The sequence below is a fragment of the Talpa europaea genome (assembly GCF_964194135.1).
Source record: "Talpa europaea genome assembly, chromosome: 7".
Taxonomy (NCBI): domain Eukaryota; kingdom Metazoa; phylum Chordata; class Mammalia; order Eulipotyphla; family Talpidae; genus Talpa; species Talpa europaea.
In genome coordinates, this window is record NC_140074.1 from 32,073,974 (window position 1) to 32,089,010 (window position 15,037).

Genomic DNA, 15,037 nt, shown 5'->3' on the forward strand with positions numbered 1-15,037 from the left:
TTAATACTTTGAAATACTATTTATTATTAATAATCATTGTCTTGGGAAATAAAATCACATGTTCGTAAAATGCTTGAATTTTAAAGTAAGTATGTATTACTTTTGTAAATTGTAAAAATGTTTTTGATCCTCCTTCAAAATTCATCTCAAAAGTACCTAAAATTAAAATTACTCCATTCCTGATTAACAACCACAGAAGTCTTATCTTACTTTGTACCTACCCTATGGTATTTATGATGATTGAGTATTAGGCATAATATTTTCTAGTAGCTATAATATGATTAAAATTACAAATTGTCTCTTGAAATACCAAAGCAGCCAACTTCCACTAAATTAACTAAAATAGTTAACACTTTTAGAATGATTCTGCAAATGGGTACTAGATGATGGATAACAGATACAGTAAACTGTACTTATTAAAAGTTGGGTAAAATATCTTCTGCAATCTTATTTCAATAATACCGAACTTATTAAAGAATTCCTGAAGAGTTTGAAAGTAAACCAGTCCAATTTATCTATAATTAAAGTTTCACATTATCTAATGAGATCTGGAATAAGACTTTACTAACTGCTACCCAAAAAAATTCCAAAAAAAAGGGAACTATGGGCCTCCCCTGTGGCGCAGTGGTTGAGTGCTGGGTTGCAAAGCTGGCCGTAGCCTCTGCAGCGCGGGTTTGATCCCTGGCTGCTCCCCGGCCACCTGAGGAGGGTCCCACATGGCGCGCAGACTTCTCCTGCCGCCCGCTGCTCCCCTCAGCAGTGTACTTCAGTCCTTCTGCCTGCTCTGGTCCCCGCTCTGGCTCTGGTGGGTTCTCTCACCCTCCCGCACTTCTGACTGTTCCCAATGCTTGTATAAATAAATAAATAAATCTTAAAAAAAAAAAAAAAAAACTACTTATTAAAAAAAAAAAAAAAAAAGGGAACTCAATTCTCAACTAAATATAAAATTTTCAATTCCTTTGAAATAGCCAGAATGCTCCACCGCACAAATTTCATGTGCAGAATTAATATTCTTCAAGTACCATCAAGTTAAACATAAGTTAAAAATATATATGTATGTGTATTTATGTGTGTGTGTATGTGTGTAGTTATATATATATATCAACTAAATTCATCCAAAGGACTTAATTTCATGCCCACTCATCTAAAAAATCTAGGTCCTTAACCATCATATTGGAAAGGTTTTTTTTTAAGGTAATTTAATAATAATCATTACTGTAATAGCTTCTAAATGGGTCCACAAATTATTTTAGACTTCTCCCTTCCAGGAGTGGCGCTTAATTCTCCTCCCTTTTAATACAGGATACACTTAGCAACTGACTTGTAACAAAAAGAAGATGGCAGATGTAATAGTCAAGAAACAGGTCATGTAAAGACATTGTAGCTTCCATTTGGTGACTCTCACTTGGATTGCTTGCTCTGGAAGAAGACTGCCAAATAAGGATCAGTCCATGTGGCAAGAAACTAAGGACTCTAGTCAACAGCCATGTAAGAAGAGCAAATCTTGAAAGAGGATCATCTAGTCTTTCAAGTGACAGCTGCCTCAATCAACATCTTAACATGAGAGACCCTAGGCCACAACCACCCAACTAAGTCCTTCCAGATTCTTGACCTTCAGAAACTGAGATACAAAATGTATGTTGGTTTAAGCTACTAAGATTTGCACTAATTTGTTGACACACCAACAAATGTTAGCCTGTCAAGTCATTCAAGCATTTACTCATCTTCTAACCTTCAAAAGTACATAATTTATCACTTAAGACTTAAGCACTATCACACAAAGAAAATTTACTTACAAAGATGAAGTATGTATAGAAGCAAAAACTCGTAAGTAAAAAATAGAAAAAAACATTTATAGATATTCTGAGTGGGATGATAAAATGAGGACCTAAACTAAATAAGTAGGCAACCACCTTTAAGAGCAAAGCAAAGAAAGTGGTAAATGAAGGGCCTCCCTGGTGGTACAAGGGGTTAAGATGCAACCTATGAAGCTAGCCGCAGCCACTGCAGCACAAGTTCAATCCCCCGGCCAGGGAGCTACCCACATGGCGCAGCAGACCTCTCCTATCTTGCCCGCTGCTCCCATTAGTGGTATATTTCAGTCAATCCGCCTGTTCTGTTCTTCCATTCTGTCTCTGGTAAATCCTCACCTCCCACAACTCTGGTCTGTAACCCAATTCTTGTATGTATAAATAAATATATCTTTAAAAAAAAAGAGGTAAATGAGGATTAAAAGAGATCATGCATGACTCCTGTTTTTCATCGCAAGCTCCTCTGTCTCTAAGTTTTCTTATCAGGTTCACATATATCTTTGAAAGAAACAAAAATAACAAACTGAATCCACTTACTTGCCACTGTTAGCCAGTTGCCTAAACTCTTTCACAGTCATGGCTTTTTTTTGGATGTTGTACTGAGTGTATAGTCCCGACTGCCCTGTGACCATCTGCTGAATTGGTGCTGGAATAAGCAAATTATCAATGTCATCATAGCACTTCCTTGGCTTCCACTCCTTAGGAGGAATCACCTAAAATAAAATAACAAAATGTTATCTTGAAAATATTCCTGGTAGTTAGTTTTTGTATTCCAAAACAATACAGGAGACAAATTTCTCAACATTATTATGACAAATGTATAAAATATTCATGAAGATTCACAGTAAGATAATCACCTTATAGATGATTTTTCAACAGCAAAATTTATTACTTACTAGACCAAATACTGTACTTGTAATATTTTTTAGTTGATACTGTTAGGCTCTCAATTTTAAAGGTAAATTTGAGAAACACATAGAAGTAAATTAAGTTGCTGATGTTCAAATGTTGTTTATATTAATATGAGAAAAGTAAGTAAATATTTGGGGCCTTCCTGGTGGCATAAGGGGTTAAATCTCATCAGCACTATGAAGCTATCCACAGCACTACAGCCTGAGTTCTATCCCCAGCCAGGTTGTTAACCCACCATGGCGTAGCAGATCTCGCCTATCTTGCCCACTGCTCCCCTCTCAGCAGTGTAGTTCAGTCCATCTGCCTGTTGTGCTCCCCACTCTATCTGTAGTGAAGCCTCTCAACACCCCCTACCCCTCACACCTCTGGCCTACACCCCAGCTCTCGTATGCATAAATAAATAAATCTTTAAAAAAAAAACTAAATATTTGTTTGTCAATTTTATTTCTTTAAATACCTATCACACAATATAGCAAAGTGATATGCAAGTAAATGTTTAACAGTCAGATTTCTGGGAAGGTGAGCAAAATATGTATTTGTAGCTTTTGCCTAGTTTCACCATGGCCAATCTGAGCTTACCAGTGCAATGTCACTGAACACAGAGTTGGAACAAGGTGTGTACTATTGATTCTTATGTCTATAAGATGACTCAGCACACCACTGCTTTCCCATAGCATTTAAACACTTAATTACTCACAGTAGAAAAAATTAATGAACATTAAGATCAAAAAGACATTCAGATGAATAAAAATCAGAATGGCAAAGTTATGAATTAAGTCATGATTTGCAGCTGAAATTTATCCACCTTTAGAAGTTGTTTTAACTTTTTAAGGTAAGTTTTTAAAGAATAATTGCAAAATATAGATAGCACACATACAGAAAATGCATAATGAAAAATATGCAGTTTTGTCGAATTATTGTAAAGGAAACACCAGAGTACCTACTGCCCAGTTATGAGCAGCAGGATATTGTTGGCACCCCAGAGGCCCTCCAAATGCCCTGAAATACATTCCCCTCTCTTCCAAAAGGCAACACTATGGTTTTTATGATACTCATTTCCTTGATGAACTTCATAGTTTTGTGTCTAGGTGTGCAAATTTAACACTAATTTTTAAACTATACAGCAATGTAATCAATCATATATGCATATGTTCTTCAAGGTTTATCTTTTTTACTTCACTCAATAATTTTAATGGGATGCAAGTATAATGTTGTATGGAGCTGAAGTTCATTGAATTTCATTACTACTCAGTATTCCTTTATAATATTTATTCATAAATTGGTGACCATTGGTGGTCACTGGTTTTCTAATTACATACTATTACAAATGATATGCCATTAACACTGCTGTACATATCTGCTGCATATGTGCACATGATTTTCTAAAATTCACAGACAGAAATACTCCTAACCATGAAATTACTGGGACATAGGCTATATATATGTAGATCATATTGAGTAAATGTTATCAACCTTTTGCCAAAGTGGTTGTAACAATTCATACTTCCGCTAGCAAAGGATGAGAGTGCCTGCTATTCAACATCTTCATCAACACCTTGTATTGACAATCACTGAAACTTCGGTCTTGTGTATGCATCTGTCTCAAATATTTTCTCTTATCCTATAACTTTTCCACTAATTTTATAAGAGGTATCTATTCATAAAAATAAGTTCTTAATTTCACTGTAATCTAATTTGCTTGTTTTTGCCATTATGGGAAGTGTATTGATCTTCTGATTAAAAATCTGTATCTTCCCACTACAGCACATACAGACATACTATTTTATAATCTAAGAGTTTTAAAGTTTTATCTCTTAATTAGATTTACAATGTACCTGCAAGTGAAAGATTTGGATCAAGTCTCATCAGGTAAGAAATATGAGGTCAAGTGATGAGTGGCTTGGTCACTGTTAAACAGTTGATAAATGACTACATAAACTCAAAAAAAAATTGAAAGTGACCTGTGAATTCTAACAATAATTTAGTTTTCATCGGCAACCTGTGGATATTAATTTCAAGGTATATTAGTTTAAAATGAGAATATAGGCAACCATACATATACCTTATCTTTTATACTTTAAAAATATGATGGAGAATTATACTTAATGAATATGTATAAACATACTACATTCTCTTGATAACATTCAAAGAAGAGGGGGTTATATTTAAGAAAGTTAAAAGTACTAACTTTTTCTTTGCCTGAACTAAGTCTGATTATTCAGAAACATGAAACATGGATTAATCCAGGCTACTGTTTAGAAAAAAAAAACTATAATCAAAATTAATATTATGTTAAGAATTAAATATTTCATGTAAAAAATAATAAATGTTAAAATTTAAAAATCTATTAAAAAATAAAACAAACAAACAAACAAAAAAAGAGTTAAAGATTTCCTGTCTTGGGAAAAATAAGGCAGCTATTTACCCAAAAAGTTTACAGCAATTTTTCCTTTTCGAAAGTTAGCAAAGCATGGAATGCAAATAAATTTACAAATATCTAAATGTTATCTTTGTAAGTATTCATGCAGGTTCATTTACTTTCCATTAAAACATTCAAATAGAACTTAAAAAATTTCTAAGTACATGCCTATGACAAAAGTTTTAATTTTGGACTGTAATTTTAGTTCTTAACATATCAGATTTTCCAACATAGGAACAAGTTTTACAATTTAAGGAGACTGTCACTATTTTCACTTTCCCAGCTTGACCATCATCTTTATAGACAGAAAGCCAGGGTATCAATCCTCTCACTTTGGAAATAAAATTTAAGGCTGAAATATAAACCTAAAAATGCTGATGAAAGGAAAACCTCAGACCATAATCTTAGGCCAAAGTCACTACTACTAGAACTGTTCAACCATGTTCTTCAAATCATAAAATAAGACCAATTCATTAAATGGTGCATTAACAAAGACTCTTCATGAGCAGCTCTTTCCCCAGGGCTAGCCTCCAAAGCAAACTAACAACATTAATGAAGTTTTGATTTGCATGATTTGATTTAGTACAGTTTATACACTTGCTGTTGCTGCAACTTCCAGGGAAATAGGGAAAGTAGATGAAACTGAGATTTATGTGACTTGACATAAAAAAGGGCAAAAATAACTAGAAACAAAGGGTTCATTGTATTCCTAGTATAAGTAATAGGAAAGAATCACAGGATTGCATAAATAAATATCTCCAACATTGTCAATGAGTCTCAGAAAAATTAAAAAGTCAGGACTCAGGTGTGCTTTATTCAACAACCAGAAAACTAATTGTAGCTCTCATTAATTTCATTCTGTTATATAACACCAACAGCCACACAGGTGTACTCTTTGTGCCTGCAACTCCCTCTTGAGGGTACTTGCTACTTCCTCTTCTAATGTTACTAAAGGTGCACAGGACATTTACCAATCTCAGTGGAACACAGTAAGATATATGTTTTCAAGAAACAAAAGGAGAACAGGACAAAGGGCTGCATTCAGAGTCCAAAGAAGGGGATATAGTCACCGCCCCCCACCAATTTTCCTCCACCCAAATAAAGTCCACAAATTCTTGCTAACCTAATGCAAGTTGAGAACCAAAATTACATGTGTCAAATGATTCTGAAATAATAGCATTCTCTTCAACTAAAAAATGATTTTTCTCCACAAAGATAATCTGTAACTGTGGAGGTTTCAAAAACGGGATCTTTAAGGATACACTAAACTAAGGATAGCTCGTCTGAGTTCATTATCAACCTTTACACTCTCTTTACCTTCCTTTTCTCTCTCTCACCTACCCATAATAAGGTTTCACTCATCTTAATATCAAATTTTAAACCTTTCTAGGAAGGATCTGAATTACACACAACAAAATGGCAGGCCCCAAGGATACATCCCAGATGCAGTAAGTGGACCGGAGAGCAGGAAGGCCTGAACACTGACCCTGCAGTTATGGAAGTTCTCTCCTTGACTAGGACTGGAGAAAGGCAGGGAGTACAGAAAAAATAAAGAGAACAAAAAAAGAGAAGAAACAAAGAGGAGGAGAGAGGGAGGGAAGGAAAGAAGGAGAAGGAGAGGGAGGAGAACAGTAGTCAAGCTTCGGAACAATTAATACCATCCTCCATGAGAAAAAGATAAAAGCTAGGAATACTCTCCTACCTCTGAAACCCATATGAAGTTCTTTGGCTTCTAGGTTTAAAAAAAAAAAAAAAGCCCGAGAACACAACCTAGCATAAATAGCTGAAAGAAAAATAAGATAATTATTTTGTGAAGAATCAAATGTTCCATATGGATTAAAGTGAACAAAGACTTTGCAATTATCTTACTTTAGAAGAAACAATTTCCCACATCATGAAGATGATTTCCCACTTCACAGAAGTAACTGAAAGGTCAAATGACCATTTTGCTTTAAAGCATCTGAGGATAATCACCTTTGCAAGACCAGCTCGGTGGGCTCCTTTAGACTCCATATATGCAAGGTATTTGTTGAACTCCCGGAACTCTTCCATTGAGGGTCTGAAGGTCATGATCTTACAGCTGGGGTTCAGAGGACTCTCCGCCTCAGCCACCTCCATGATTGCTGCAACAGTCTCTGCAGAGAAGATGACATAATCATCAGCACTGAATAACTGCATGGGGAGGTTAGAGGTCATTCCTCCCAAATATCACGTAAGCTCCCCCAGCTGGAAATCTTCTCTTTTAGTTACGTATTACCAATCCTTCCTACTAACCTAACAGGGAGATTCCCTTGGCCTCTCCTGAACGCCTAGGAAAAAAAACAAAAACTACTTCTAATCACTCCTCCTGCCAAGCTCCTATTCCTGGCATTGAATCACTAATCTAATTATATTTCTCACCCCCCTCAAAATCCTTCCTGGCAAGAATGTATGTTAGAATTTTTCAAATTTACAAAAGGCCTTGTTCCCAAGTACTAGTTCTGAAAAATCTCATGCACGTATCTGTGTAAAGCCCTAGTCCAGGATGAGTAGAGAAAGGACAATGATCAACACCCCCGGCACAAAGTTTACTCAGGTGTGCCGGCTCCTGTCATAACACGCTTCCCTATAATAATTTACAAACCATCCTTTCAGTAAAACCACCAGGCACCACATTAAAATACTGGAGACAAAGAAGTAGTGACATTTATCTTCACCTTCCAGCTCACCATCTAGAGACCGAATAAGCTGTAACACAAAATTGTACAGGGGAAGGAGTAACCACTTTCACCAAGTTAAAAACAAATGACTTCCCCAGAAAGGGGCAGTTAAGACTTATGAGAAAGGATAGGAATTTGCCAGATAGGAGAACACCCTAGGCAGTGGAAATATTTGGAAATACTGAAGGATGGAGGGGGGAATTTAGTTAGTCTGGATCTTAGAAAGAAAAGATTATAGGAGATCAAAAACAGACAGTAGAGTTTGCTATGCAGTCACAAACTTAGTCCTGCTATCAAGAAATAGGATGATCCTTCAGCAAACATTAATTGAACACATAATATGTGCCAAGTACAAAGATGGCAAAAAAATACCTCCCCAGAAAGAAGTCCCACCCTCAAGCCCTTTCCTGATGCCAGCATTAGTGCCTGGCATCAAACAACAAATCCTATCAGAACAGATTTCCCACCCTTTTTTAAAAATTAATTTGCCTGGGCCTCCTCTAGTGGCGCAGCAGTTGAGTGCTGGGCTGTGAAGCTGCCCGCAGCTTCTGCAGCGCTGGTTCAATCCCCGGCAGCCGGCGAGGGTCCCACATGGCGCTCAGACCTCTCCTGGTGTGCCCGCTGCTCCCCTCAGCAGTATATTTCGTCAGTCTGCCGGTTCTGTTCCCGGCTCTGGCTCTGGTGAATTCTCTCACCCTCCCGCGCTTCTGACTGTACCCAGTGATTGTATAAATAAATAAATAAATCTTTAAAAAAAAAAACAATTAATTTGCCTGACAAAAAGAAATACTTGCAGTGAGGGATGAGGTGGGTAAGAGGGAGAAACATGCTACAGGAAAATAAGAAGTTAAAACAGATCAGAGCTATAGATAAAGATATAATCATTGTTGATTTAAGGTTTAAGTGTTTATCTCACAAAGCACATGTGATGAGAATCAGGAACATCAAAATCAAATCCTGCCACCCTCTATAAACAAACAATATAAAGGAGAAAATAATCTGTGTGGTGACATATAAATATATGACAGAAAACATTCTGCATTTTCCCTGCTGTGGAGAGGGGTAAGGCCAAAGAAAAAACCTTCCAGGACACCTTCCACTCACCTTCATGTTTAGAGACACACAGGCTCCAATCCACGAAAAATCTCTTCTCTAAACAGATACATAATCCATTAGAAGCATCTAGATCTAGCCTTACCATTGCCTTCTTCACCACCACAACCTGCATTAAACCTTATGTTCCAACAATGCTCACTGTGCTTCTCTAAAGAAGTAGAGCTCAGGCCTCCCTGTTGGCACAGGGGTTAAAGTCTCAGTGCCAGGCCTCCCTAGCGGTGCAAGGGGTTAAGACGCAACCTATGAAGCTAGCAGCAGCCACTGCAGCACGAATTTGATCACTGGCCAGGGAGCTACCCACATGGTACAGCAGACTACTTCTGACTTCTCACCCACAGCTCTCCTCAGCAGTGTATTTCAGTCAATCCATCTGTTCTGTTCCCCACTCTGTCTCTGGTGAATTCTCTACCCCCTATACCTCTGGCCTGTACCCCAGTTCTTGTATGCATAAATAAATATATCTTTAAAAAAAAAATTCTCAGTGCCATCAAGCTATCACCAGCCACTGCGGCCTAAGTTCAATCCCTGGCCAGAGAGCTAACCCACATGGAGCAGCAGACTTCTCCTGTCTCACCCACTGCTCCCCGCAGCAGTCTATTTCAGTAGATCCGCCTGTTCTGTTCCCCACTCTATCTCCGATGAATCCTCTTAACACACACCTCACATCTCTGACCTGCACCCCATTTCTTCTATGCATAAATAAAAATAAATCTTTTTTAAAAAAGCAGAGCTCTCTTTATGCCTTTGCCCAAGTTATTCCCTTCCACTGGAGCAACCTTTATTTGCTTCCTCACCTGGCAAAGTACTGTCCACTGTCAAGATGCCCATCCTTTGGAGCAGGAATGGGCTAAACACCCAAAACACCCTATTTGTTTCCACCCCTCTCTGTCTCTCTTCTCTCTCTGAATTCTTACAACAGTTGTATGTCCCAGTGGGTTGCACTTCCAACCACAAACTGAGCTCGAAGTTCCTCACAGGAAAAACAGACTCTCCATCTTCTTAAGCCCTGGCATCCAATCTGGGATCCAGCCTGGCTTATAATAATTGCTGAAATAACTATTTGCTAAACTGAATAAAGGAAAATATGCTGAAATGTTAAAATATTTATAAAATGATATCCAATGCAGGAAAAAGGAAAGAATTGGTCACGAAACAGAAAGATCATCTAGAAAACACACTCATTTGCCTGAACTGGGAAAAAAATGTTAGGAAAAAAAACCTAAGCAGTAAGAAAGGGAAGTCCTCAGATTACCTTTGATACATGGAATGAAGCCTTATTTCTCCCCTGCCCAGAGAACAAGGGTGGTTTGATTATTTCTCTAGGCAGAGCAAGAAGCCACTAAAGAGAGAAACAGAAATCCCGCCATTCAACAAACTGCTACCGAATGCCTAACTGCTGGGCAGACATTCATGAAGGAATGAAAACAAGTCCTAACACTAGTGAAGTAAAACAGACAAGTAATAAGTGTTCTGAGGGTAACAGGATAGAGTGTAATGAAGAGGGGTAACTATTTTTAAGGGGGTAGGCAAGGGAAGGCAAGTCAGCCCTGAAGGAGGGAATAACTCAAGCAGACATCTCAAAGAAGAGCATTTTAACAGATGTAACAGCAAGGAGCCTATTGGGCTCTTCAAGAAACACCAAGGAGTGGGTGTGGCTAGAACAGGTACGTGAGGAAAGTGGGAAGAAAAGAACTTAAACATTACTCCAAGTAAGATGGGAAGTACTCTTTGATAATAGTTAGGTTGATGATTTTTGGACATTCATTACGCTTTTCATTTCATTTTGGTTTGCCCACTTATGTTCTTTACCTTTAAAAGGTAGTTCATAAATTTCTGCTACTTGAGTACTTTCCAATCCACTTTTATCATTATTAAGCTTAATGAAGTTACTAGAGTCAAATTCCCAGTCTCTCCTGTTTTTATTTTACCTTTATTTGTTCTGAGTAAAGAAGAAAAGTAGGTTTAAAGTGCTTTTGCAATATCTCCTAGTCAGAGGAAGACTGTTACATTTTGCAAGAAACAACTCTGATTTTCAGCTGAAGGTGATGCAATAATCCTTTTTTTTTAATACTACACCTCTTTAGAGACTCAGTCCCCAAAGTGAATGACAAGAATATCTGTAATGATAACTTTGTTATTCTGCTTCTACAGAGCTATTCTTCAATATTTTTGAGACTCCCTACACCAAGTAACCATATTAAATAGTAAGTACCCTTAGGATTTTTCTTCTTTTTTTTTTTTTTTAGAGCCAGAGCCATCTTTTATTTATTTATTTATTTGTTTGTTTATTTATTTATTTATTTATTTAATAGAGGCATGTTTATTTATTATTTGTTTGTTTGTTTGTTTTGTTTACACATGCACTGGGTACAGCCAGAAGCACGGGAGGGTGAGAGAATTCACCAGAGCCAGACCAGGTTGCAGAGCAGGCAGAAGGACCAAAGTACACTGCTGAGGGGAGCAGCGGGCGGCAGGAAGGGTCTGCGCGCCATGCGGGACCCTCCTCTGGTGGCCGGGGAGCAGCCGGGGATCGAACCAGCGCCGTAGAGGCCGCGGGCAGGTTCGCAACCCAGCGCTCAACCGCTGCGCCACCGGGGAGGCCCCAGGATTTTTCTTCTAACTAAGCTAAAGATCGTTTTCATTAAGTGAAGAAAAGTCTAATACTAATTCATACTTACATAACTCTCCCAAGCTTCTTTTCTGAAAATTTATATTTATCATGAAGAAAAAAACATCTATTCTCTTTATTCTAATATTATATCTTTATAAGGTAATAAAAAAGAAACTGAGCTGATGCTTTCCTGCTATGTAAATTAAAATCTTACATTACTTTCCTTGAGTACATGGGTATTTCTGATTTTATGTTCTCTTACTTAAACAACTTCTGTGTGAAGAGGAGAATCTGAGGATTCTCATCATATAGTATAATAGTTTCTTAGACAATGCTTGCCACAGAACTGGTCCATACTGATAAATGCCTCTGAAGAGAACACTTGAGGGTCCACTGTAAAGAGAAGCCCCCTGGGAGAAGAGCACTCATCAGTACACAGACAATGCATTAGGCTAGAAAGAAAATGAAGCAAAACACAATCACCAGCTGTGCTAGTGTAAAAGAGAACCTATATCCAGCCTCCAACGTAGTTCCTGATGAGAACTCACCCAAGTCCTGAAAACCATGCTTTCCAATCCTCCCTCACTCCTCCTTCCTATGATGAAATTTTAAAAAGAAACTCAGCACCCAAAACTTGGGCAAACAAATGCTACTTCCCCGCTCTACTCCATTTTCTATGTGCCAAGTTCATCAGAGGTAGGACCCAGGGCCCATCTAAGGTTGCTACAAGCCTGGCCTTTTCATTTCAAGGGTGCAGCTCACCCAGTTTAACCTCAATGAGCAAAGGAAGCTTTTGCTTGGCAGACTGCCACGATCTAGCATTGTATGGGTTGAACTGTGTCCTCCCAAAAGTGAAAGCATGGCTCACAGCTGATACCCTGTTTTGGGGTTCCTGGCCTCCAGGACTGTGAGAATAAATTTCTCTCATTTTCATTCATCCACATTTGTGATAATTAATTACAGCTGCCTAAGTGAGCTAACAAAGACATCAAGGATCAGACTGGAGAGAAAGAAATAGAGCATCACATACTCCAACCCCAAATTTATCAACAATAAAGCACACAATACTCTGACTTTCCAGCTAACGCCTTCATCTTTCTCAATTTGTTCTAGACTTGTATGAAAAAGGAAGTGGTAAGCCACCTTGAAAATTCTACCTCAACCATCAGTACACAGTCCAGGTATTGAATCACATCAAGAACATCTGGATTTAAAGGCTGCCCTTGACTATCATCCCAGGACTCAATGGAATCTAGGACCCTAAATTAGAAAGACAGCAAAGAGGGTCTCCCCTAGTGGTGCAGCGGTTGAGCACTGGGCTGCAAAGCTGTCCACAACCTCTGCAGTGCTGGTTCAATCCCCAGCCACCTGCGAGGGTCCCACATGGTGCAACAGACCTCTCCTGCTGCACCCCCTGCTCCCCTCAGCAGTATATTTCGTCAGTCTACCTGTTCTGTTCCCCGCTGTGGCTCTGATGAATTTTCTCACCCTCCCATGCTTCTGACTGTACTCAGTGCTTGTACAAATAAATAAATAAATAAATAAATAAATAAATAAATAAATAAATAAATAAATAAATATTTAAAAAGAAAGAAAAGAAAGACAGCAAAGAAAAGCCCTCGGCCTAATTATTGATCATCTTCTGTTTGAGTGAGACATCACTCCTCTCCCAGAGGCCCATGCACTTTTGCTTCACCCTTTTGTTTCCATTCAGATCATTAATCCAGCTTGCCCCATCAGCCTATAGAGACAAGTAGGGAAGGACAAGTGGATTCTGGAAGATGCTTCTGTGAGAGAACAGTCAAGACGACAAATGAACCTATGCAAAAGTTTCCTTACTGCACTTATTCTATGCCAGGTTGCTGGAGAAGTTTCCTGAGGAAGATCAAAATATGTAAATTGCCTCCATCAATCCATACTGGCCAACACACAATCCTGATCATCCCTCCACAGGCCCCTGGCAGATGTAAACAGACAGTGAACAGACAGAAGTTGACTTCCTAGCCCCTGGTAGATGTGAACAGACAGAAGTTGACTTCCTAGGTAAACTGAGAAAGTTTTCCCCTTCTCTTGGTCACCAAATATCTAGCAAGACTGCTCTTTGCCGCATCTACTGCAAGAATGAAAACCATTCTCAGCAATCAGACTGTCGACATTCCAGAAAATGCTGACATATCCCTGAAGGGTCACACTGTTATTGTGAAGGGCCCCAGAGGCACCCTGCGGAGGGACTTCAATCACATCAATGTCGAACTCAGTTTGCTTGGGAAGAAAAAGAAGAGACTCGGGGTTGACAAATGGTGGGGAAATAGAAAGGAACTGGCTACTGTTCGCACTATCTGTAGTCATGTACAGAACATGATCAAGGGTGTTACACTGGGCTTCCGTTATAAGATGAGGTCTGTGTATGCTCACTTCCCTATCAACGTTGTTATTCAGGAGAATGGGTCTCTTGTTGAAATCCGAAATTTCTTGGGTGAAAAATACATTCACAGGGTTCGGATGAGACAAGGTGTTGCTTGTTCAGTATCTCGAGCCCAGAAAGATGAGTAGATTCTTGAAGGAAACAATATTGAACTTGTATCAAATTCAGCTGCTTTGATTCAGCAAGCCACGACAGTTAAAAACAAGGATATCAGGAAATTTTTGGATGGTATCTATGTTTCTGAAAAAGGAACAGTTCAGCAAGCTGATGAATAAGATTTAAGTTGTCCAGCTACAGAGCAGCAAGATAATGGATGATTTCTTAGACCTATTTGTGGTACATCTTTAAGATGCAATAATAAAAGTCTTCATTGATTTTTTCCTTAAGCTGATTATCCTTTCAAACTTTTAAGCAAATAAACAGTTCAAGTCAGTTCTAAAGTGTGCTAAGAAAAGTAACAAGAAACAGTTTTACCGAAGGACTTTACAGAGAAAAGGCTTGAATCTGATTTCCATAGGAATATCAAGGGTATTACAGGCAAGAGGACTATAGTAACAGTGTCAGATGACTTGAAATTGTTAATTGGATATAGAAAATAAGAAATTTTGTAGTGATCTAAAATTGAATGTTGTAAGGCAAGTATGCGTCATTCACTTGTCTATACCAGTAACTTTTTGTGAAAAAGCAACTGAGAAATAGAACAAAGAGTTTTGGGAAGAGTTGGAATATTGAGTTTATGATAAATATGGTTTCAGTGCTCCAGGATCCTCTCAGTCTTAAATCTTTGATTTGCTTTAGGCATTTATTTCAGCATCCTAGTCCCTCATAATTTTAAATTAAGAAAAAATAGACAACAATCACTTGGAACATGTATGTTTTAGTGAGACCTTAAGCCAAATAAATAGGGTTTTTCTATATTAAAGAGTTAATCTTTGGTTTGAAAATGGTTAAATTTTTGATATGTAAATTAAACACTGTAGTGTTTAAAAAAAAAAACAAAATATCTAGCAAGACTGATAGATCTATTAGCACTCGGACTGTCAT

At 38.1% G+C, this 15,037-nt stretch overlaps 1 protein-coding gene and 1 pseudogene across 2 annotated transcripts in view; one reads left to right on the forward strand and one right to left on the reverse strand.

The window, feature by feature from the left end:
- Positions 1 to 7,260, reverse strand: part of KDM4C (lysine demethylase 4C) — a gene marked incomplete at its 5' end in the record, with an annotated part of 315,802 nt that extends 308,542 nt beyond the window's left edge. Inside the window, 2 exons of the mRNA XM_084237773.1 lie at positions 2,349 to 2,524; positions 7,117 to 7,260. Coding sequence (XP_084093899.1) covers positions 2,349 to 2,524; positions 7,117 to 7,260 — 320 coding nt within the window. The remainder of the gene's footprint in view (positions 1 to 2,348; positions 2,525 to 7,116) is intronic.
- A 6,411-nt stretch (positions 7,261 to 13,671) lies between these two features.
- On the forward strand, positions 13,672 to 14,287 carry LOC311174412 (large ribosomal subunit protein uL6-like; annotated as a pseudogene). The gene has a single exon. The product of its transcript is annotated as a large ribosomal subunit protein uL6-like (transcript).
- The last annotated feature ends 750 nt before the right edge of the window (positions 14,288 to 15,037 follow it).